Source organism: Phocoena sinus, chromosome 11 (assembly GCF_008692025.1).
Source record: "Phocoena sinus isolate mPhoSin1 chromosome 11, mPhoSin1.pri, whole genome shotgun sequence".
NCBI classification, from domain to species: Eukaryota; Metazoa; Chordata; class Mammalia; order Artiodactyla; family Phocoenidae; genus Phocoena; species Phocoena sinus.
This window is the reverse complement of record NC_045773.1, coordinates 5,323,932-5,345,870: the sequence shown is the minus strand read 5'-3', so window position 1 is coordinate 5,345,870 and position 21,939 is coordinate 5,323,932. Positions and strand designations below refer to the sequence as shown.

At 46.7% G+C, this 21,939-nt stretch overlaps 1 protein-coding gene across 2 annotated transcripts in view; it reads right to left on the bottom strand.

Annotated features, from left to right (window-relative positions):
- The window catches only part of VGLL4 (vestigial like family member 4), a 159,424-nt gene extending 138,850 nt beyond the window's left edge, over window positions 1-20,574 (bottom strand). The window contains exons 1-2 of one of the 2 annotated variants that reach the window (XM_032647918.1): window positions 20,558-20,574; window positions 2,508-2,573 (exon numbers count right to left, since the gene is read on the bottom strand). In XM_032647918.1, the coding sequence (XP_032503809.1) occupies window positions 2,508-2,571 (64 nt within the window). In that variant the 5' untranslated portion in view covers window positions 2,572-2,573; window positions 20,558-20,574. Of the gene's footprint in view, window positions 1-2,507; window positions 2,574-15,500; window positions 15,749-20,557 lie in introns of those variants that run through there. The other variant, XM_032647921.1, reaches the window with a different exon arrangement.
- Window positions 20,575-21,939: the final 1,365 nt, after the last annotated feature.

Below are 21,939 nucleotides of genomic sequence, written 5' to 3'. Positions count from 1 at the left end.
CTGGTTCTCCAGGAGCAAAAGGAAAGAGAACCATTTAGGTCACCAACACAAGTTGGAAAACTGATCTCAAGTCGTAGAACATTTTTCTGTTTGTAATAAGACACCCAAATCAGATTACATACACAAGACTTTTTTAAAGTTGAGGAGAACGTGAAGTATAAGAGCAATTTTCAACAAAAGCTAAAATAGAATTAATCTAGGGCACAGAAAGCTGAATCAGGCTGAACAAGCACAAGTAGGTCTGAAAAATCTACCGGAAGGCTGTGAACTTAATGTTCAACTTTGTCTATAAACTGCCTGAATTTTCACATTCTTACATTGTTATTAGGTAATAGAAAATATGGTGAATCCCTGGTTCTTGGGTTCTACTCTTGTGGGTGGTACACACAGCACCACAGTAAAACAGTTTCTCAAAAATGTCGCCTCCGTGTTAATGATTACAGACATCTTTGGGCTTTTTTTTTTACTTTTCTTTAAATGTAAAAAATGATCCTGAGATGCTGAAACCATTACAGAGGGATTCCAGGATCATGCCAGCCCATTCCTAAACGAATTGGAGTTCAGAATAAAGTCTACCCTGTGATCACTTTGACCTTACATACGTATATATCCTTCCTCTGTAAAACACTAATATACTGTGTTCAACGCAGGCGGAAAGTAAGAATTCCTCTCTCCCTTGGCAGTATCGTTCTGTTTCTATGAAAAACAGCTCTCTCAAACTGTAGGCTCCACGGAGGCCCTGCATCTATGTCACAAGTACACCCAGTCTCCCCTGACATATTTTACAGCCGCAAGAGTCAATGCATAAATCAGTTCATAAGCTCCATGAAGGCAGGACTGCCACTTGCCCCCCCCAGAAAGACCCCCTTTTCCATAAGCCTTCAATCACTGCTCACTGAATTGGTAACTATTCAGGACTCCAACCTGAGCAGACTGATCCTGAAGCTGGGCTCCAGGAGAGAACCTGAGAAGGCAGCAGAAAAAGAGAAGAAACTTTTACTCTCTTCACTCAGGACACAAAAAGCTACACTGAGGTCATTACTTATTTTTCATTTATACAAACACCATTTTGTTTTACTGACCCTAACTAAATGTGGGCATTATAAAACAGAAAAATGCAAAATACTGTCTTACATAAAAAACTTCTAAATTAGCTATATTAATGCTTAACGAAATCCGTAACTAGCTACTCAAGTCAGTAACGCTTATTGCAATCTTAGAGGCATAAAGGAGTTTCTTGTTGTTTCAATAAAAGCCTACAACCTGAGCTGCCTCTCCCGAGCTCAATGTCCCTGGGAATGACACTTAACATCCCTGAGCTTCAGTTTCCTTAGGAAAGGACAATTATACCTCCCAACAATCAAAAGCTAAATAAATGTAAATTACAAAAGAGGCTGGGGAAAAAAAAAAACTTCAATGGCTATTTCATTCAGTCACTGGTCTAAAGATGATCTTGTGTGAGTGGTGGTAGTGGGGGAAGGGAGGAAGCCGCAGGCACAGGGATAACATAAAGGACTGGAGAAAGTCCTATCAGAGGGCCAACAAGGTGCCTAGAGAGAACAGGGCACGGCAGTCGTCCCGGGAGTTGACAGTTAAGGTAAGTACTATACACATAAAGTCCAGTTAATCTTCACATATGTTTTGTAAGTAGCTACTATTATTTCGGGGTTACTAATGAGGAAACTGAGCCTTAGACAAATAGAAGTCCTACCAGCTAGTAGAAAGGCAGACCTTACATCTTAAGCAACAGGCACTTCAGCTGCCAGTTTATTAAGAACTGAACTTGAAAGTTGCTCACCTTCAAGAACTTACCATGTATAAAAGCTCAATCTCACATCTTCTGTCAGTAGCATTTTAGTGCTTACAAAAGAACACAACCTTGCTTCCACAGAAAACAGTCATCCTTGCAAATATCAACTGTGAACAGTAACACTTAAAAACAAATATACCTTAGGACGAGCAGGAAAATCACTTTCACACAATGGCAAAAGGCCTTCCAATGTCGGTGTTCTCTCTTCTTGTGCCCCTTCTCCACCACATTAGCGGCGCTCTCCCCCCAGTATTTGTTCTCTTTTAGCTATGCAAACAGAACTTCCACGACTATTTCCCATTATATGCACACTGCCAATGACACGAATGATCTTAGATGACTCTTCGCATCTCTAGTTCTCTGCTGGTCAATTAGTCTATCAACAAACACCTATTTATCTAAACTTCTAGAGACACGTAAGGAGTATCTCCACTCCAGATCCCACTAGAGTAAGCTGCGGAGGAAAAGAACTTCCTGACTTAACAGCTCAAGCCCTAGCATCCAAAGATAACAGAAGACTTACATGTTCTGGCACTCGAAAACAAAAATAAGGATGCCAAGCTGTTATCTCGGAAGAAAACAACCAAAATTAACAGCATATAGCCACAAAACCATGTGGGAAAACACGTGATTTTATTATACTCCAGGAGACAAGGGGGTATAGGTGAAAAACACTTAAAACGCATTCCTGACTTACGTTTTTCATCATCAGCATGTACCAGGGATGCTGCCCTTGACAAGACATCCAATGGCGTCTCCATTCCTGGTTGGAGCCCAGAAGGAAAAAAAGAGAGAAAAAAAGAATTTAAATGGAATTCCAAAGACTTTTTTAGAATTTTGGCAGTTAACCATTAGAACGATGCCTCCACCAAATGCAAATCACAACGCTGAAGCATTATACTTGTACTGAAAGTCTTCCCAGCCTGTGACGAGATCCAATGGACGTGGTTCAGGAACAGACAGAGAAAGGGGTTAAACTCCATTCTGCCTACTCAGCCAAACCTTGCCAACTCCAGGAAGCAGCTCAAGTCAGAACTAAAAGAAGGGATATTGTGAATATTCATGCCCGTGTTATTCGTGCTTATAAATGTTTATGTGTGTACGTAACAACATGCCTGTCCAGACATACCCAGTAAAGAACAGTTCTCAGAACAAAGGCTACTCTATGAACACAGCATTATACCAGTCTGAGATCGTGGTGGTAGTCGTCATTGTTGCTGGTTTATTAGTTTTAACAAAAATTACTAAGATTGAACCATTCTGTCCTTTTGCCTCCTTGGTTGAGACTCTGCAAAACTGTGTAGCTTAAAATAGGCAATGTACTCATGAAAAGTGTGTGAATTCCACTGGTGAGTTAAATGGTATTTTAAGCCCAATAGGAATCTTTATTTCTAAATGTCATGTTTTAAAGCTATCACCACCACCTAACACCAACTTTTTTTTTTTTATAAAACCTGGATTTTTATTTTTAACTCTGTTTTCTTAAATTACAGCACACCTATAAAAGCAAACACTGAAAAAGAGTTAAAGATGGTGAAAAACCTAGAGAATCAGGCTACTTTTACCCAGTTTTCCTTTTTTGGATTATTTAAATATATACACGCACACATGCATGCACGCACACACAGTTATTAGGAAAAGAGACACACCCTATTAGTTCAACAACTGAGAGAAAATACTTTAAGTGCACCCTTTAGAGATGCTCAGCATTTTCTCAGCATTCTTCAGCCTTTACTGAGTACCTACTATGCACGTGCCGGTTACAAGACATAGCAGACCAGCTTTACTTTACAATATTCATACCTCAGACCTCCAAAGAAACATCAGCTCTTGATCTTGCAATGTGATTTCATTCAACAAACGTTATCTACTATGTACTAAGGCAGGAAAAATAAACAGTTGCCTTCAAAGAGCTTTCAATTTATACAGTAGACATGCCTGCAAGAAATCTAGTTTAAGGCAGTGTTTTCCCCAAGTGTCGCACTGGATGTTCATATTTTGTAAGAAAAAAATTTTTCCATGATAAATAAGTTGGGAAAACACTGAAATAAACCAAATTAGGCAGTTTCTTTTTTTTTTGCGGTACGCGGGCCACTCACTGCTGTGGCCTCTCCCATTGCGGACCACAGGCTCCGGACGCGCAGGCTCAGAGGCCATGGCTCACGGGCCCAGCCGCTCTGCGGCATGTGGGATCCTCCCGGACCGGGGCACGAACCCACGTCCCCTGCATCGGCAGGCGAACTCTCAACCACTGCGTCACCAGGGAAGCCCCTAAGCAGTTTCTTTTCCTTCCTGTGCTTTTGATAGGCTGCTGTGCCTTCTCCAGGGGCAGAGGCAGTAGGGAGGGCAGCTCTATATACTTGAAGTCTCTCAAACTTCATTGGCCTTTCTTTTAACCTGAAACACCTCCTAGGGGACACGTGGAAATCATGGATTAAGGCAAAATGTGCTAAGTGCCAAAACAGTGCTATAAACAAAATCCTATAGAAATATCAAAGAATTCCGAAAGGCTTTGTGGAGAAAACAGAAGATGAGCTGAGCCTCTGAAGAATAAATGTAAAAGCACAGAAGGGAAGAACAGAAGCAGAATCCATTCAAGAACAAGCTGCCCCAATCAGCCAGAAGACAAGTAATGTGGGGACAGGAAGTGACGAGGATGGAAACTTGGACTGGCGCCACAGCATGGGAGGACCGAGGGCCTGAACGGGACTTGGGCTGGATTTTGTCCCCATTAAGGAGCCACTGAAATCTCTGAGCCGAGCAATAACTTGGCCATTGACATGTTCCAGGGAAGTTATCCTGGTAGTGCCCTGTAGTCGCAGCCTACAGAATAGGAAGCCAAAGGCAGGGGACAATCTGAAAGATACAGGGATACAGCGGGCAGGAAGTAATGAGGGGCGTGTGTTGGAGGCAGCGGGGATAAGAGAAAACACAGACAGAAGTGATGGAGCTTGGGAGGTCTCAAGGTGTCAGAGGAGAGTCCAAGAGGACTCTGAGTGACAGGGAGGACAGGGAGGTTGTAAAGCAAACAGTAAATCTCTTCTTTTTCAGAGACAAGAAGGAGGTGAGGAAAATCAGAGGCATATGATAGAAAAATGAACGACATTCACAATCCTTGTCTTCCTTTTAAGATAGAAAAGATCACCTCCTGAGAGTAAGGATTTGGAAACTTGTTCAAAGGCAAAGAAACAAAAGTTTGGGACAGACTGACAGGAAAAGGTTTGCTGAACTCACAAGAACTCAGTTACATTCTCGTCACACAAGCCAGTTTCCTATTCAGGCAAGATTTGAGTTTAAAGTCTTTTTTTTTGGGCTGCATTGGGTCTTCATTACTGCGCGCGGGCTCTCTCTAGTTGTGGCAAGCCGGGGCTACTCTCCGATGCGGTGCGTGGGCTTCTCACTGCGGTGGCTTCTCTTGTGTGGAGCACGGGCTCTAGGCATGCGAGCTTCGGTAGTTAACAGCACGCGGGCCCTAGAGAACATGGGCTTCAGTAGTTGCGGCACATGGGCTCAGTAGTTGCAGCTCGCAGGCTCTCGAACACAGGCTCAGTGGTTGTGGCGCACGGGCTTACTTGCTCTGTGCCATGTGGGATCTTCCCAGACCAGGGCTTGAACCCGTGTCCGCTGCATTGGCAGGCAGATTCTTAACCACCGTGCCACCAGGGAAGTCCCTGACTTTAAAGTTTTTTATTTTAAGTAAATGCCGATAAGCATTCTACCCTGTAAAGCAGTATTTAGACTCACAATTGCTTAAATTAATTGCCTCATTAAGTTGAAGGACAATGCTTTCAAAATTCTAAACCCCAAAAGATACATGTTAACATGTGCCTCTTATGCAAACCATGTGCATAGAAGCAAAATATCAAAGCATAAAAATACCAAATGACACAAAAGTAGACCCAGAATTCTAGCACGTGGAAGATTATTTAAGCTCATTCACTCCAAGCTACTTAGGTTCAAAGTAGGTAGATAAGAGATTAGGTGTTTAAGGTTCATCTACGAGGCACCTGCCATCTGCTGCAATCTTATTAATGTGACCAATTTTTATTACACAATTACTGAGTTCAGCAAAGTATTCGGGAGAGGTCACAGAGAAATAGAAGATATGATCCCTGCTTTTAAGGTATTACGACCTTGTTCATGAACCTAAAGTATATGGAATGGGATAACAACAGACAAATTTAAGAGCATAATAAAAGACAAAATATAATTTAACACTGAAATGTGTAGTGTGTTATAAAAGAGAGATCAGTGTCAGCTCAAGTGTTTACCTCATGAACATGCATTTTTTTTCTCAGTTTGGTGTGTGTGTGTGTTTTAATTTTAATTTTATTTATTTTTTTTTTTTTTTGTGGTATGTGGGCCTCTCACTGTTGTGGCCTCTCCCTTTGCGGAGCACAGGCTCCGGACGCGCAGGCTCAGCGGCCATGGCTCACGGGCCCAGCCGCTCCGCGGCATATGGGATCTTCCCGGACCGGGGCACGAACCCGTGTCCCCTGCATCGGCAGGCGGACTCTCAACCACTGCGCCACCAGGGAAGCCCTGTGTGTGTGTTTTAAAAAGCCACTTCAGGGCTTCCCTGGTGGCACAGTGGTTGAGAGTCTGCCTGCTAATGCAGGGGACACGGGTTCGAGCCCTGGTCTGGGAGGATCCCACATGCCGCGGAGCAACTAGGCACATGAGCCATGGCCGCTGAGCCTGCGCGTCTGGAGCCTGTGCTCCACAACAACAGAGGCTGCAATAGTGAGAGGCCCGAGCACCGCGATGAAGAGTGGCCCCCGCTTGCCACAACTAGAGAAAGCCCACACACAGAAACGAAGACCCAACACAGCAAAAATAAATAAATTTTTTTTTAAAAAAAGCCACTTCAAAGGTCTCCTTCCCATTCCTCTCCCCTGGGCAGCCTCTACTCTCTGACCTCTCCTCCTCACCTGGATCACACGGTCTGAATATTTCCTGGGTGCAAGTACCCTGTCTGATGCTTACATGTACGGTCCTGTTGGATCCACAGCCTGAGGGAAGGCACAACCACAGGTATGAGAGCCCGGGAGGGAGACTCAGCCCCGCCCAGGCAGGATCGAGGACCCCTGCTGAGGAGCGGGGAGCACGATGTGGGTGAACTCGGGAGACAGCGCAAGGCTGGCCAGGCTGCCGTCCACTTACTGGAGTAGGCAACGGGCAGTGGTGAGTCCCTGAGCAGGCTGGGGAGGTGATGTCAAGGATGTTTTAGTTTAGCAGGTGTGGGGAGGACGGTTTGACCTGCAGGGATGAAGTGAGGAGTCACGCGGATCAGCTAGGAGGCTTCTGTAGGAACCAGGTGTGAGATAAGGACCACAAGAGCGGGTACAGTGATACAGGTGGGAGAGGAGGGCCAGGGACCAGGCGCTACTTAGCCACAAAAGGCCTAAGCAAATAAAGGTGGAAGATAACAGTAAAAAAGAAAAGAAAAAAAAAAAAACTTCTGAATTTTACATCTTGTACAATATCCACAGTCCAAGAAACCCAATAAAACATGTGAGACATGTGAGTAACATGGGGGAGAAAACTACGGTCACAGTATTTGATGGAGGCTCACAGTCTGCTGAGAGGGGAATGGAGGTTTAGGAGGGGGGTCTCTGGACACTAACCGTGTGAGCTTGAATGAGCACAGCGACTTCCTACCTCTGTGACCTGGGAACCGACTTCATGTCTGTGTGTCTGCTTCCTCATCTGTAAAATGGGGATGTTGATATTACCTCCCTCATAGGGTGTCAGAAGTGAATGCACTTTACACGTATTAAAATAATTATGTGTCAAAACAAAGGCAAACATATTAAATAAATTGCAAATGATGGTAAACATACTAGAAAAAGGGCACTGGCCACCACTTGAGACAGAGAAGATTCCTCTGAGATGAAAGACCTAAAGGATAAGGGGAACTGGGCTTGTAAAGGGGAAGGTGGGGAAGAGACCAAGCTGGCCCTGTGGACGTGGGGCCCTCCCACGACCACAGCGAGAGGACGGGGCAAGGCAGGGAAGTGGGCATGGGCCGGATCATGCATTCTCTGCAGGGTGTGACAAAGCTGAGATCTTATTCTTTAGTCAGTGAAAAGTCCTTGAATGGTCTGAGTGGTTTTAAACAGGGGAGCGACATGTCTGGTTTATTTTATATCCTTTATGAACCATAAATCATCTATGAGCTTTTGCAAAAGATTACACGGCATCTGGAAAATAAATCTAAGTACAAGCCAGTGATGAGTTCCCACTGGCGTGATAGTTTTTACAATATCGCGATCACCGAAAACATAATCACTTAAAACACTGACACCTGGAACATAGTAACCCCGTAAAAGGGAGAGGAATGTGCTTCTGGAAAAAGACATCAAGTCCGTCTGTAAGGGTTCTACTGCACTGCCACCCATTTCTGGTCTATCCATTCGTCTTTTTTTCGTGGTTGCTGTCAATTATGAATATAACTCATGATGAAGAGAACACATATTTTGCTTTTTGGGTTGTTTTTTTTTCCAGGCAATGGTCGGTATTTTCTCTGCCAGCCCATACAGCCCATATTCCTTTCCTGAAGCTCCCTTACCCCCAATAATACATCCTTCCAAATAGCTTAAGATTGAGAATTAGGGAATAATAGGTATCAATGATAAAGTTACTACATTCTAGGGATACTGGGTGCTAATGAAAAGCTCAGCTCTAAATTTGAACACCATTATTCTGGGCTTCCACAAAGGACCGTCTTTTTTTTTTTTCCTTTTTGGATCAACAAGAGGACATGAACTCCTATCTTGGGAATAGAATTATGGAGTGTATTAGTTTTATTTTGTTTTTTTCAGGCAAGGGAACAGAAGTTCAAGATACATCATAGAAGTGTTCCAAGGTGAAAACTACAGCATCAAGCTTGGCTCACTGCACAGCCCCTCCAGTAACACTGGTCCAACTACAGTGTAATTTAGGAAAGAGTGAGAGTCTTGGCCAGAGGTGGAAACCAGTGGAGGCTGGGAGAGGCCCATTCAAACCTCCTGATGTCCCTGCCACACTGTCACTTGACCAAAAACCTGAAATAGGAAGATATCGCTATCCTGGGATCCTGACGGCACGTCCAACTCCCAGATGCACACTCTTCAATATCCTAATTCCTGCTGGCCCTGTCCCATCACTCTATCAGGACCACTTCCTGAGCTAATCTAACTTGGCCTCAGCTAAGAAATATACCTGTAGGACAAGCCTACAGTACGAAGTATCTCTCTATGGCAGGGCGGGTGTGGCCCTTGGGGCCATCAAGAACTCAGAGGCTTTCGATGGGTATCTCCTAGGTCTGGCAAACACTACATAGAGACTTTTCAGAAAAGAAAACATGAACCCCCTGCCCTGAGCAACTTACACCAAATGCAGATCACTCTGTGGTCGATGTGGCTAGCTGTGGGTCTCAATGAGGTTAACTGAAATGAAATTTCATACCGAATCGTCACCAGATGCTGGTGGCCACGTGCAAGCATAGCTTCAGGCACATCAGGTAGACATGAATTAAGCTCCTGGCTGTTTCTTCTCCATAGCGTGTCCAACTGAGGCCCCACTAACTTCCGGCAACACACACATACTGTCTCTGTTAACATCCATACAATTCTCAGGTCACCCCTCTGTTCTTCATGCTCAAAACCTCTCTCATTGGTGTAACCCTTTTTTCTTCTTGCAATTTACCGTCTGTTAAATCAGCAGAGCCGGGACTTTAGCATCAGAAAACCTAAGTCTGAGCCCTATTTTAATACGTTGAACTCATTCTGATGTTCTAGACTTTGCTCTAAATGCCTAACACCAATTGTGGGGCCCATTTAACCTCTCTGGGCCCAAGTTCGCGCACCTAAAGAAAATGGTCACAACGTTGCCTACTTCACATGGTCACAAGCTTGGCACTGTGGATTAAATGATACAACGTCACTGAAAATGCCCAATCAACGCAAGTGAGAAATACATTCACGTTATGACACCTTACCTTGCAGCCTATACTTTTAATAACACACTCACATACACTGGCTTACTGATCCTCACAGATAGGATAGGATTATTATATTTTTCTACAGATGAAAAACCAAGGTGCCAAGAATATAAGTGACTTCCTGAAGAAGCTAACTCTAGAATCCAAGTCTCCTGACTCACCATCCAACGCTACTTTAACTATTTTTCAGCTGATTTTCATAAAGACCTTTTGGAGAAAAGCAATTATTTAGCTTATCTAAAAAAAAAACCCCAAAAATAAAGAATACCTTCCAGCTAGACTTCTAGTCCTGTGCTCTTTCCCCTATACCTTGAGATATATATGAAGCAATAATCTGATAATTTCTAAAGAAAGCAAAGGAAGACAAGCCCTCCTCTCCTAGGAACGTAAAAACCAGGACATGTTTCACTTGCTTTGAAAAGAAAGCGGCAGAGTCACATGAAGAGTAACCAAGGCAGGTAAGAAGATTCTCACACCAAGTCGGTTGGTGAGACTGGGACAGACAACACTGGCAGCAATGCCATAGGATCCCTGGGGCCCCGGCCACACAGGAATTAACATGAGCCCTGAGGACTTCAAGCTCCAAGAGCAGGTTCAGTATTCAGGAAGGATGGTTCCTACTTAGTCACGCTCAAGACAACCTGCTATTAAACTCCAGGCGATAACTCTCAAGGCTCAATGAATGATATGTGAAAACTTTCACCGCGTTGTCTGTATTTCTCACAACCTGAAATTGTATGTCACACTCTTAAACAGAAACCAGTCCTTATTCAAAATATTCCTTCAACCGCATGGACCCTTTGCCTGTCTAGCTTTCCTTATCGAGGCATGTGCCAGACATGAATTATGGACCTGTCTTGCCGTAATTTGAAACATCTTACCAGATACAAGGTCAGAAGGACTTGCCTGACTTCCCCTTACATCCAATTCCTTATTTCTACACATAATCATTTCTGAAAATTCATTTGAAGGCCAAATGTCTGAAACCTGAACAACACATCTACACGTTCTATGCTTATTTCCAGAGAATTAAAAATATATCTGTGGGCTTCTCTGGTGGCGCAGTGGTTGAGAGTCCGCCTGCCGATGCAGGGGACACGGGTTCGTGCCCCGGTCCGGGAAGATCCCACATGCCGCGGAACGGCTGGGCCCGTGAGCCATGGCTGCTGAGCCTGCGCGTCCAGAGCCTGTGCTCTGCGACAGGAGAGGCCACAACAGTGAGAGGCCCGCATACGGCAAAAAAAAAAAAAAAAAAATATATATATATATCTATCTGTGGGGGCTTCCCTGGTGGCACAGTGGTTGAGAATCCACCTGCCAATGCAGGGGACACGGGTTCGAGCCCTGGTCTGGGAAGATCCCACATGCTGCGGAGCAACTGGGCCCGTGAGCCACAACTACTGAGCCTGCGCGTCCGGAGCCTGTTCTCCACAACAAGAGAGGCCGCAACAGTGAGAGGTCCGCGCACCGCGATGAAGAGTGGCCCCCACTCACTGCAACTAGAGAAAGCCCTCGCACAGAAACGAAGACCCAACACAGCCAAAAAGTAAATTAATTAATCTGTGTAAAACCCCTTGTTAGGCTTCTTTCAGGTACTTGTCAACCTCAAGCCTAAGTCCCAGGATGAGAGCCGGCTCTGTTGGCAACTCCTCCCCCACCCTCCCAGCCCTGTCCTAGAAAACTAAAGAATTCAGTAAGTTAGTACAGGGTGTGTACCCTTTCCATAAGGGCTTAACGCCCTCCCCCCTCCCATGAAACCTCAATAGGGCAGGTCTATAGGCTAGGCAGCCATCCATCTCCCCGCCCCCGCCCCGGGGACACATCAGGTATCAGGAACAAGGTAACCTCAGGTGCCTGCCATCAACTTAGCCCTGTCTCCTGCTCACCTCCACCTCCCATCACATCAACACAGAGTTAGCTGGGCTGAAAAACGGGTGCCGATCTGGATGGCAATCCTTGCACAAATGCTCAGCTCGGCCACCTTAGGCTCTCTGATGCTAAAATGGCCCAAGGCTCCATGGGCCTCCTAGGCACCCCCCTCCCCGAGGTGGGGACTGTAGGGATGTGATATTTAGTCATCTTGATGACCCGGGCAACAGAAGCTGCCCAACGGTGCTACCACACAGTAAGTAAAATCCTTAATTACCATAACACAGTTCGGCATCAGCGTCAGCTGTGCAAACACACGGACAGTACGAAAGCAATCGTGTGCCTGTCCGGGTCACCTGTGTGGACTTAAAGCTGCAAAACCAAACTCAGGTTATAGCGTATCTCATGTCCTTTATGTGAGGCTGCCCAACACGGGTGTAAAATTCTTACTGCTGGCTGAAGTTCATCCATCTCCCTAAAGTGCCCCCTGGAAAGCGCCTGTATGCGGGCCCACAATGACACCACCACTCTGTCCAAAGAGGAAAAATAAAATTCAAATCTGGACTTTTTGAGCAGACTACCGATTGCCACGATTTTTCAACACGGTTGTCAAACAATGAACTATCCTTTTCTTTCCATATTTAGGCTATTGGGAACCTGTCTCTTCATTTTCAATACCTCGGCCTTCTACAGCACCTCATAGGAAATAAAAGAAACTCTTTGGCATTTCTAGTTCACTCTGGATACGCTTGTTCTTGCCATTTATTTTATTTGGATACTTAGAATCTCCTATTCAGAAGTACTGAGGTGCCAGGTCCTCTTGGGGACCTGTTACACCCAAGAATGACAGACATGGACCTGCATCACAGCCTAAGTTGGCAAACTTCCCATAATACCCAGGTCGAGCTCCCCACTGTACCAAAATCTCAACTCCCAGCCTATTAGTAGCCTAGAAAAGTCTTCTAACCCATGACACGTTGCATCACTAGGAAGCTCTTTCATTATGGGCATCACCAAACACGGTAAATTCTTATCATTTGCAGTCATTATATTCTATAAAGCCTCTGAGACCTCTAAGTTAGTGAGTACTGAGAAACTGCCCCGAGTACTGAGAAACTGCCCCAAGTACTGATTTGGGGATACAAATAAATTTTAGTGAGGAGACAAATCACAAATACAGGAATCCACGAACAGTGAGGATTGACGAATCTGGTTATAAGACCTGAGGCCTGAGATACCGAAAGCACATTCTACAAGGGTTTCTTCTTTTGTAAAAGAGCTACTACGGTGTAGCCCAGGTAGAAAGAATTTTTCTGATTTCAGCACTTCATGCATACACTCCTTCCTTCCTTACCTTGGCAGTTTGTACTATCAAGATTTGGCAGTCTGATTTCTAACTTGTCGGGTTTTTTGTTTGTTGTTTTAATGTGGACAGATCCTAAATGGCTATTGATATTATCAATAGACTGATTGATATTATCCCCTTTTCTCTTAAGCTCCAACATATAGACTTGATTAACTTCAGAGAGGCTCCCTAAAAGAATCACAAACAAGCCTCAATCAACATACCCTGCAGAAACTTCTTAACCAAAAAAAAAAAAAAAAACCCTCTTTCACCAGGTTCCCGTAACTGCAACAGCTTGTCTAACACAAGCAATGAAGAGACAACTTGATACGTTAAAATTGCCACATAGTGTCATCATCTTAGTTATATTAGAATTTTCCCAATGTATTTGACTCTTACCTCCTAAACTTATGACAGCTCATTATTTTGTTAAGTCATACTCAAAGTTGCAAAGCAACTTTTATTATGGTTATATGACTTATTATTTTATTAAGGCAAACTAAAAGTTGCACGACAGAACTATCCAGGAGAGATACCTGGAAGAAACACGAAGTAAAATCTTCCTTTGGATTTGTTTGGGCAACCACCAGAGGCTGATGACAAGGCTGACTCCCTAAGGAGTTAAAAGGAATTTCACACGGCAGAACTCTTGTCAAATACACCATTTGAAAGGGAAAGTTTTCATTTCATAATTGTCGTTTTGTAAGAAGTGTTGAAACTTTAAGGTAAAGTCATAGTTCTAAATCGGGTGGGAGAAGTGGTGACAACTGTTTTATGAAGCTCTTTCAAGTCTTCAAAGACTTTTATAAATAACATGACACAAAATACTTTTCAAAGCACACTATTCCCTGTAATTAACTCTGTGATGTATCAGAACAGATTCTATCACCCTCTTACAGAGGAAAATAAAACACAAATGTTAACTAGAAGTAACTTTTTCTGGTCACAAACTTAGTAGGTGACAGGGATAGGACTTGAACTCGAGTCTCCAGAAATAAGCCAGAGCTGTTTTTACTACAACATTCACAGTTTTGGAATGTAGTTCATGGTTATTTATAGCAGAATTATCGTCTTAATTGTATTGTGTTTTGGTCAACATAAAACTTAGTTTGCATTCCCTTCCAAATGGAAAGCAAAGGCAGGCTGCCCAGAAGTGTGAAAAAACCGTGGCGGGGGGGGGGGGGGGGGGGGGGGGGGGCGGGAATTAGCCTGGGATTAAAATGTTGCCAAAGTCAAACAACAAATTGAGGGGTTTACCTCATTTCTACCAGGACGGAGATGACTTTTCAGGCAGATACATCAGGAAACACACAGAAAACAAACACACACAACTGTGTTGAGTACAAGACAACAAACTTCTGAGTATTCCTAAACCCATTATTTAAATGAGAGCACTGAGATTTAGAGACAGATGATAAAAAACTTGTTCCAAGATCGCGACCCCAGTACAGCCTTGAGGCGCTGACCCCTAAGCGCTCTTTAAACGACCCACACTACTCCCCTCCCGCTCATGCGCAGACTTAATCAGCTGCAAGCAGGAAACAATGAACACTGCAAGTCTGTGGACTGGAAGGCTAGTGCAAAGAGTTAAAAGTTTGGTATGCTAAAATGGAACGCAAAACTGACCTCCAAATACTAATAGGAAGATTAACATTTGTTGCCTTTGTCTTCGAAAGTTCAGAGGAAACAAATGAGAGCCTTCATTTTCGTCAAGGTAGGCTTGGGTTTGTGAAAAAAGATACTCAAACTCTACAGGAGACAGTACCTTCCAAATAGAGGGGGCAACCAGCCGCTGGTAAAAACTAGAAGAGCCGCCTCCAACCCGCCCCCCAGGCTGCTGGTTCTTATTAACCGCAGAGAAGGAAATAACGACTAGCAAACACACAGCACCAATGATCAAAGTGAAACCGATTTTTTTTAAGTCAGCTGGCTTGAACAGACGAACACACGCCAACTAAAGCGCATAAAGACCAGCGGCCCCAACAGTGCTGTCATCCTAACCTAAGAGATTTAAAGGTCTAGGGCGATGAATAAAAGGAGACTTGAAGCAAAACAAAAAAGGAAAAGACCTTTGCTTTGCGGCGAGGCCTGCACTCACTGCAGGAAGAGTGTGCCGTTTTGTTTTGGAAAGGGGGCAGGAAGTATACAGAAAGGAAAAGAGCCGATCCCAGCTGCCCATCCTCTGCCATGTCCCGCGGTCCCGCACCACAGCCCTCCTTTGCCGCTGGCCAAGACCAAGGGGCTACAGGGCGCGGGCACCCCCCGGCCGGCCCCTCGCCGCCGACTCCCAGGACAGCTTCCACTCCAGACGCTAGACCTCTCCCTCCGGGTGTCCTGGCGCTTCGGTTCCCACCAGGAGCCTCAAGTTGCCCCGCAAGAACAAGCCGCCTCGTCCGTCCTTCCAGGAGGACGCCCGCGTCCCGCTCCGAACCAGTCCACCCCTGAGCTCCCCGCAAGCCAGCCCTCGCCCTGCCCCCTTCGCCCGCACTCACCGCCGGGCGGCTCTGGGCTCGCCCGCCTCGGGCCGGCCGGGCCCCGCTGGGGGCAGGGGCGGGACCACGGGGCGCGCGGGACCGGGCGCACTCCGGGGGCGCGCCGACGCGCAGGCGCCCTCGCGCCCGCGCTCCCGCACCGACCCCAGGCGCTCCGCACACCCACACGCACACACGGGCGGCGCGCGCCGAGCCGGCTCCGCGGCGGACGCGAGCGCGGGAGCGCGAGGAATCCCTGGAATGAGGCGCCGCCCGCCCTCTCCCGGGCTCTGCCGGGCTCCGCCGGGCCACGCCCCCGGGCCCGCCCCTCCAGCCCAGCAGGTGGGGGCCGGGCCCAGGTGAGACGGCGGGGAGGCGGGGGCAGGGCCTCGCGCGCCCGGGTAAGGCTCATTTCCTCCCCCACCCGCTCCACGCCTGACGGCAGCTCGCACCTACCCAACGGATGCAGACGTGCTCGGGCGGCCAACGTCCGCATGGGGCCCGGGCTGCGCTCGACCCCGGGGAGCGCGTGGACCCAGCGCACGCGGTGTGCACCAGCCTCTGACACACACCGGACCGAACCCCAGAGGCCCAGGCAGCGGGAACACAGCTTTGGTGCACACGCACGAACATAAACGAACCTCTCGTGCGCGCCCAGGGGCTCGCCGCTACGGGCCAGCACGCCTCCCCCCTCCCCCGCACGCACACAGTAGGCTCTCGCATCCGGTGGACACAGCACACATGACCACGACGACCACAGTCGACCCGATCCATTACCCACTGTCCCTTAACCTCCCTGCCCCTTAACCGTCACGCTGCCGGCCAAGTGCCCGCGCATTCGCGCCGTACCTGCGGCACCTCCGCAGCCCTCGGCTCCAGACCCGCACGCGTCCCCACCTATCACGCAGAGCGGCTCGCTAAGCTGCCCAGGGAAGGCGCCCGGGGGTCGGCGTCCACGCCAGCTCAGCCGCCGCAGCGCCGCGCACGCCAGCGCTTCCCGTTTCCCGGGCTCCAAGCTCCACGGGCCGCCGACCTGGGGCACTGGTTCGCCCGCTCGTGACCCGCACACCCCCAGCCGCTCTGCCAGACAGGCCGGCGACCACACACGCACCTGAAGGGACAGGTCGCACTAGCTTGGGGAGGTGAGCGCTCAGGTGCCACCGCGATCAGAACGGCTGCTGCAGCTCCCGGCTCTCAGACGCCGCTCGGCTGCCTCTCATTACAGCATTTTACACCCCGCACTCCACACACACCCCACGGGCGCACGGCAGCGTCTTTCCTCCCCCTCCCTCGCCCGGAGGAGGAAGTCCTACTAAATGAAGTCAGTGTGGAACGGAGGGAACCGAGGAGGAAGGGAGAGAGTTCGGGGTGGAAAGAGCCCCCTCCAGGCGCTCACACACCGGTGTTTGCTGTGTCTGGCACACTCCCGGAGTCCACAGCCCGGTCTGCTCCGTAACGTGCCCGGGAAGGGGCGGAGAGGAGGGGGCGAAACATTTCTAATCGGTGCAGGTTCTTATTACAGCAGCAGCGTAGACATGTGACCACGAAAAGAAAAGCCCTGTCTTTATTTTTTTGCTGTCATTCTCTGGAGATTTCGGGGTGTGGGTAGGAGGGGTGGGGGCCTGATCCTCCCCAGTCCCCGGCAGCCCTTGCCCCATTGTTTTCTCATACTGCCACAATTAAGAAAACATTTGCTTAACGTACCCAGCCGCTAACTTCATAAAATAAATAGTCAGGGACTGGACTTCCTCTGGTTTGCTTGAAATGGCTTCATGTTGCTTGCCTTCTGGCTGTTCTCAGACCTCAGTCATCATTAGGGGTTCCTGCTATAGGGCTTTCCCTGGGAGACGGCTCTGCTGAGATGGAATGATAACGAAAACAAATACCGGCTTACATTAATGCTGGGGGGAAATGCTTTGCAGTTTTCAAACTGTTTTCCCATGTATTACCTCATCCAATTATATGGGGTCACAGCCTGTTATCTCATTGGATCTTAGCCCCGAGATGGGGAGCAGGACAGGTATAGATAGTTCCACTTTACAGTGAGATTAGCTGTACCTAAACCGCGGCGAGGCATTGCCTGAACCCGAGCCACGGTCTTGCGGCCCCCTGTGAAATACACTCTCCTGCTGTCCACACAGGGCCAACGGAGATAGGATGACCCAGGTGACAAGTTGACCCAAGCATAACCACGCCTGTTCCCCTGGTTCCCAGATTAAAGTGCATAAATTAAAGCTCGGGAAGGTTCCCAGTCTTCCCAGAGACATTTTTACTTAGACTCCATTTTAGTTAATCAATGGTCTCAGACTAGGGGAAAAAATTCCTGAGAAAGATCCTAAAGAGGAGGTTTTCATCCTGCCACATTAAGACGTGGAATGAGGAAAGGGTGCGGACTGCTGGGGCAGATTTCGGGAAGTGTGACAACAGAGGAGGGGCTTTGGATTTGAACAAACCTGAATTTGAATCAAACCCCACCTCTGTCAGTTATGAAGTTATAACATGCCCAAAGTTATAACTTTGGGCATGTTATCAAGCCCAGTTTTCTCATCTGTAAAACAGAGACAATTCTTAATTTAAAGAGCTGTTGCAGGGACTGAAGACCAGACAGAATATCTGGTGAACATTCACATCTCTCCCCTTCTCTCTACCTCCCTTAAACCCAGTCTTGCTGGGGCACCATATAAACAGACAGCCACCGTAATCATGGAGGGATAGGAAAATGATTTGTCTAGATAATGCAAATGAGTAATGATAACAGTCACCATGCAACTGCACATTTATAAAACGGCTCTGGGGTTTACAAAGTGTCCCCACATATCATTATCTCATTTGATCTGTATGACAGCTCTGCCATTTGCGTACTGCAAAATGATTTCCATCTGGGGTCAGGGTGGAGGTCCTAAAGCTGCCTCTTTAATTTCCATCACTGCTTAGAGCGAGCCTTACTCTGCAGATAAATCATGGGGACAGAGGGCCTTTCCTCATGGATGTGGCCAGTCTTCAACCTTTCCAAGGATTAATCTCGCTGCTTCCCTTACATCAGCATTAGTGTGACTTCTCCCTGGCCACATCTAACCAGAGTGGTTTCGTCTGAACGTCTTGATCAAGCAGATGAGAGACACGCTCAAGCTACCGTAAGAAAAGGAAGGTATGCTGTCAAGGCAGAAGTGCGCTGGAGGTGGAATGTGTCAGACACGGACTGTCCACACAAGGGAATGTAAACAGCAGCCTAAACGAGCGACTTCCACAGAGGCCTGCAGCAATAGAGGGGAATCTTGACAATAGTGAGTGAAAAAAGCAAGTCCCCAAAGATTAGGCACAGCATAATATCCTGTTTGTGATGTTACAAATACCACGAAAAATAATTGTGGTGGTACATGCACCTGCAATAAAACTATGTAAAAAAGAAGGGAAGGGTGATGAGAGAACTCAGAATGATGGTTACCTGGGGAGGGGAACTGCACGGGGTGGGTGGCAGGGAACCATTGGTTAGATGTAGGTCATTGTCAAAGTCTTAGTTTTCGGTTGATGGGTTCACGGGTTCACTATTAAAATTAACTACTTAGGGCTTCCCTGGTGGCGCAGTGGTTGAGAATCCGCCTGCCAATGCAGGGGACAGGGGTTCGTGCCCCGGTCCGGGAAGATCCCACATGCCGCGGAGCGGCTGGGCCCGTGAGCCATGGCCGCTGAGCCTGCGCGTCCGGAGGCTGTGCTCCGCAGCGGGAGAGGCCACAGCAGTGAGAGGCCCGCGTACCGCCAAAAAATAATAATAAATAAAATTAACTACTTAAGTGATAGTTGCACAGCAATGTGGATGCCACTGAACTACACACTTAAAATGGTTAAAATAGTAAATTTTATGCTATGTATATTTTACCATAATAAAAAATATATTTAAGGAGGTAAAAGAAAAAATTGGGCAAACTTCTAAATTGAAAAACAAACAAACAAAAAAACTACTTTAAGTAAGTAACTAAAATGATAATAAGGAAGGCTGTGCATGGACCACTGATAAGAATGTGTTTCAAAGCAAGGATTTTATAAGTGCATCAGAAGTTTATTTAAAATAAATAAAAATAATCAAGAAGGTGAGTGAGTGGAGATAGAGAAGAAACAAGATGGACCCTGAGTCGATCACGGTTGAAGCGGAGGGATGGGTATGGGGGCCGGGGGTTATACTATTCCGTCTACTCTTTTTTTTTTTTAAGCCCGGCAGCATGTGGGATCCTGGTTCCCCGACCGACCCACCGGGGATGGAACCCGTGCCCCCTGCAGTGGAAGCCTGGACTGCCAGGGAAGTCGCTGTTCTGTCGAATCTTGCATAGATTTGAAATTTTCCATATTAATTAAAAGGGAAGAAAGTTCACGAAAAGGCGGCTCTGGGAACCACGGTTCTGCCTCCCCCACGGGCCACAGAGTCGTTACCCAGACTCCCTCTCCGTTTCTCTGTGCCTCCTCGCAGTTTAATTCTTCCTCATTTACCTACCAAGGAGCCTCCTCTTCACTTTGGCTCCCTTATTACTGCCCCTACTCCCCCTTTTGGCTTTTGCCCCCACCAGTAACTGACTCCTTTCATACCTTCATCATTCAAACCGCTCAGAGAGAAGATCTGATTCTTGTCTTTCTACCAATCCACAAAAATGGCCACAATCTGATTTACCTTGAAGTCCTGGGTCCACGATGGCCTGTAACGTCAAGCGTGGTCCAGTGATGAAAACTGAGAGCGGGGAGAGGCAGAATTACAGGGTGGACGCACAGCTGCCCCATCAAGACAGATAATAACTCACACATGGAAAAGCCCTCAGGAGTTCAATTAAGTGGGAAGAAGGTCTTTGCCTTTCCATTTGCTCCTTTCAATTTTTTAAGGCCTCCCCAGTTAGTACTGTAAAGACAGTTTTCTTTTCCACACCACATTCCTGATAAGTAGTTCACTTTTCAGGGTGTCTTCCCATGTCATACGCCATAGGGGTCATAAGGGAAACCCCAATGGCTGCCAATCTGAAATGGTCGCAGTGCACAGGGACTCTTATTGTTCTTCTAGATGCACTAACCTGTCTATGAAGAAAGTCTTTCTCTACCTGTATCCCTTTGCTTCTAACGTGCTCTTGTGAATCTCTCCTGTCTTCCTTTCTTGCTTTCTTCACTCCAACTCGTTCCACAGAGAGCACAGATGTAGGTTCTAGTTCACACTCAGTCAGCTTGCAGCCCTGGGGCTAAGCCTCCACTTCTGGGAGGAGCTTAGACCAGATCACTTTCGGCACACAGGTTTCATCTTGAGCACCAGCTGTGCTTCAGCTCCCTTAAGAAGGCCTCTGAAGCTATTGTTGAGGTTCAATGAAAAAAGAATGTCAAGATTGATTAGTAATGTCTGCTGTGGGTGGGGAATAGGAACTGCTGAATCAGATGTTTGCCATTTTTGATCTAGAAGAGCTCTACGAATACCTTCTAGCAATAACTTCTCTCTTTTCTCATAGAGAACAGGTGAATTTCTACTTTTCTGGGGGCCAAAGTAACTAGCGGGAAAACCCAAATGGTCTTATTTCAGTGAGAGAGTACAGAATAAGAAATAATCTAAAATAATGATACCTAACACTTAATGAGCACTTACCTACGGCCCAGGCACTAAGTGCTTTAAGATAATTAAGCCTCACAAGAGCCCTGTGAGATAGGGACTGTAAATACCCCTATGAAGCAGATAAAGAAACTGAAGCATTGAAAGGTTAAATAACTTGTCGAGGTCTTAAAGATAATAAGGGCACAACTAGAATTGAACACTGGCAGTCTGATTCTGGAGTCCACGTGTTTAGCCTGTCAGCCACAGCAGACAGCCCCTGGGAACTTGCTAGTAATGCACACTCTCAGGCCCACCCAGGCCTACTGAATTAGAATCTCAGGCCCACCCAGGCCCTACTGAATTAGAATCTCAGGCCCACCCAGGCCTACTGAATTAGAATCTCAGGCCCACCCAGGCCCTACTGAATTAGAATCTCAGGCCCACCCAGGCCTACTGAATTAGAACCCAGATGATTCATACTCAAATTATGTGTTCAGCACTGGTCCACATCATATTGCCTCCTAGAAGGGTATTAGCTGCCTTTGTTAAATGTTTACAGTACTCATGAACTTTGCTAAACATTATGCCTGCATAATTGCAGTGAATCCACATAAAAGTCCTAGAAGGGAAATCCTATAAGATCAATGGATTGATCAATGTCAACATCCTGGTCATGATATAGTGCTATCGTTTTGCAAGATGTTACCGGTGGGGTAAAGGGTATATGGGATCTCTCTGTATTGTTTCTGACAATCGCATATGAATCTACAACAAGCTCACAATTTAAAGCATAATTTAAAAATCCTATAATCTAAGTTTTATTTTTCCTACTTTTATTGTTGAGGAAACAGAAGCTTTAGAGAGGCTAAGTAAGCAGGCCCAGGGTAATTCAACTTAACAAATAAG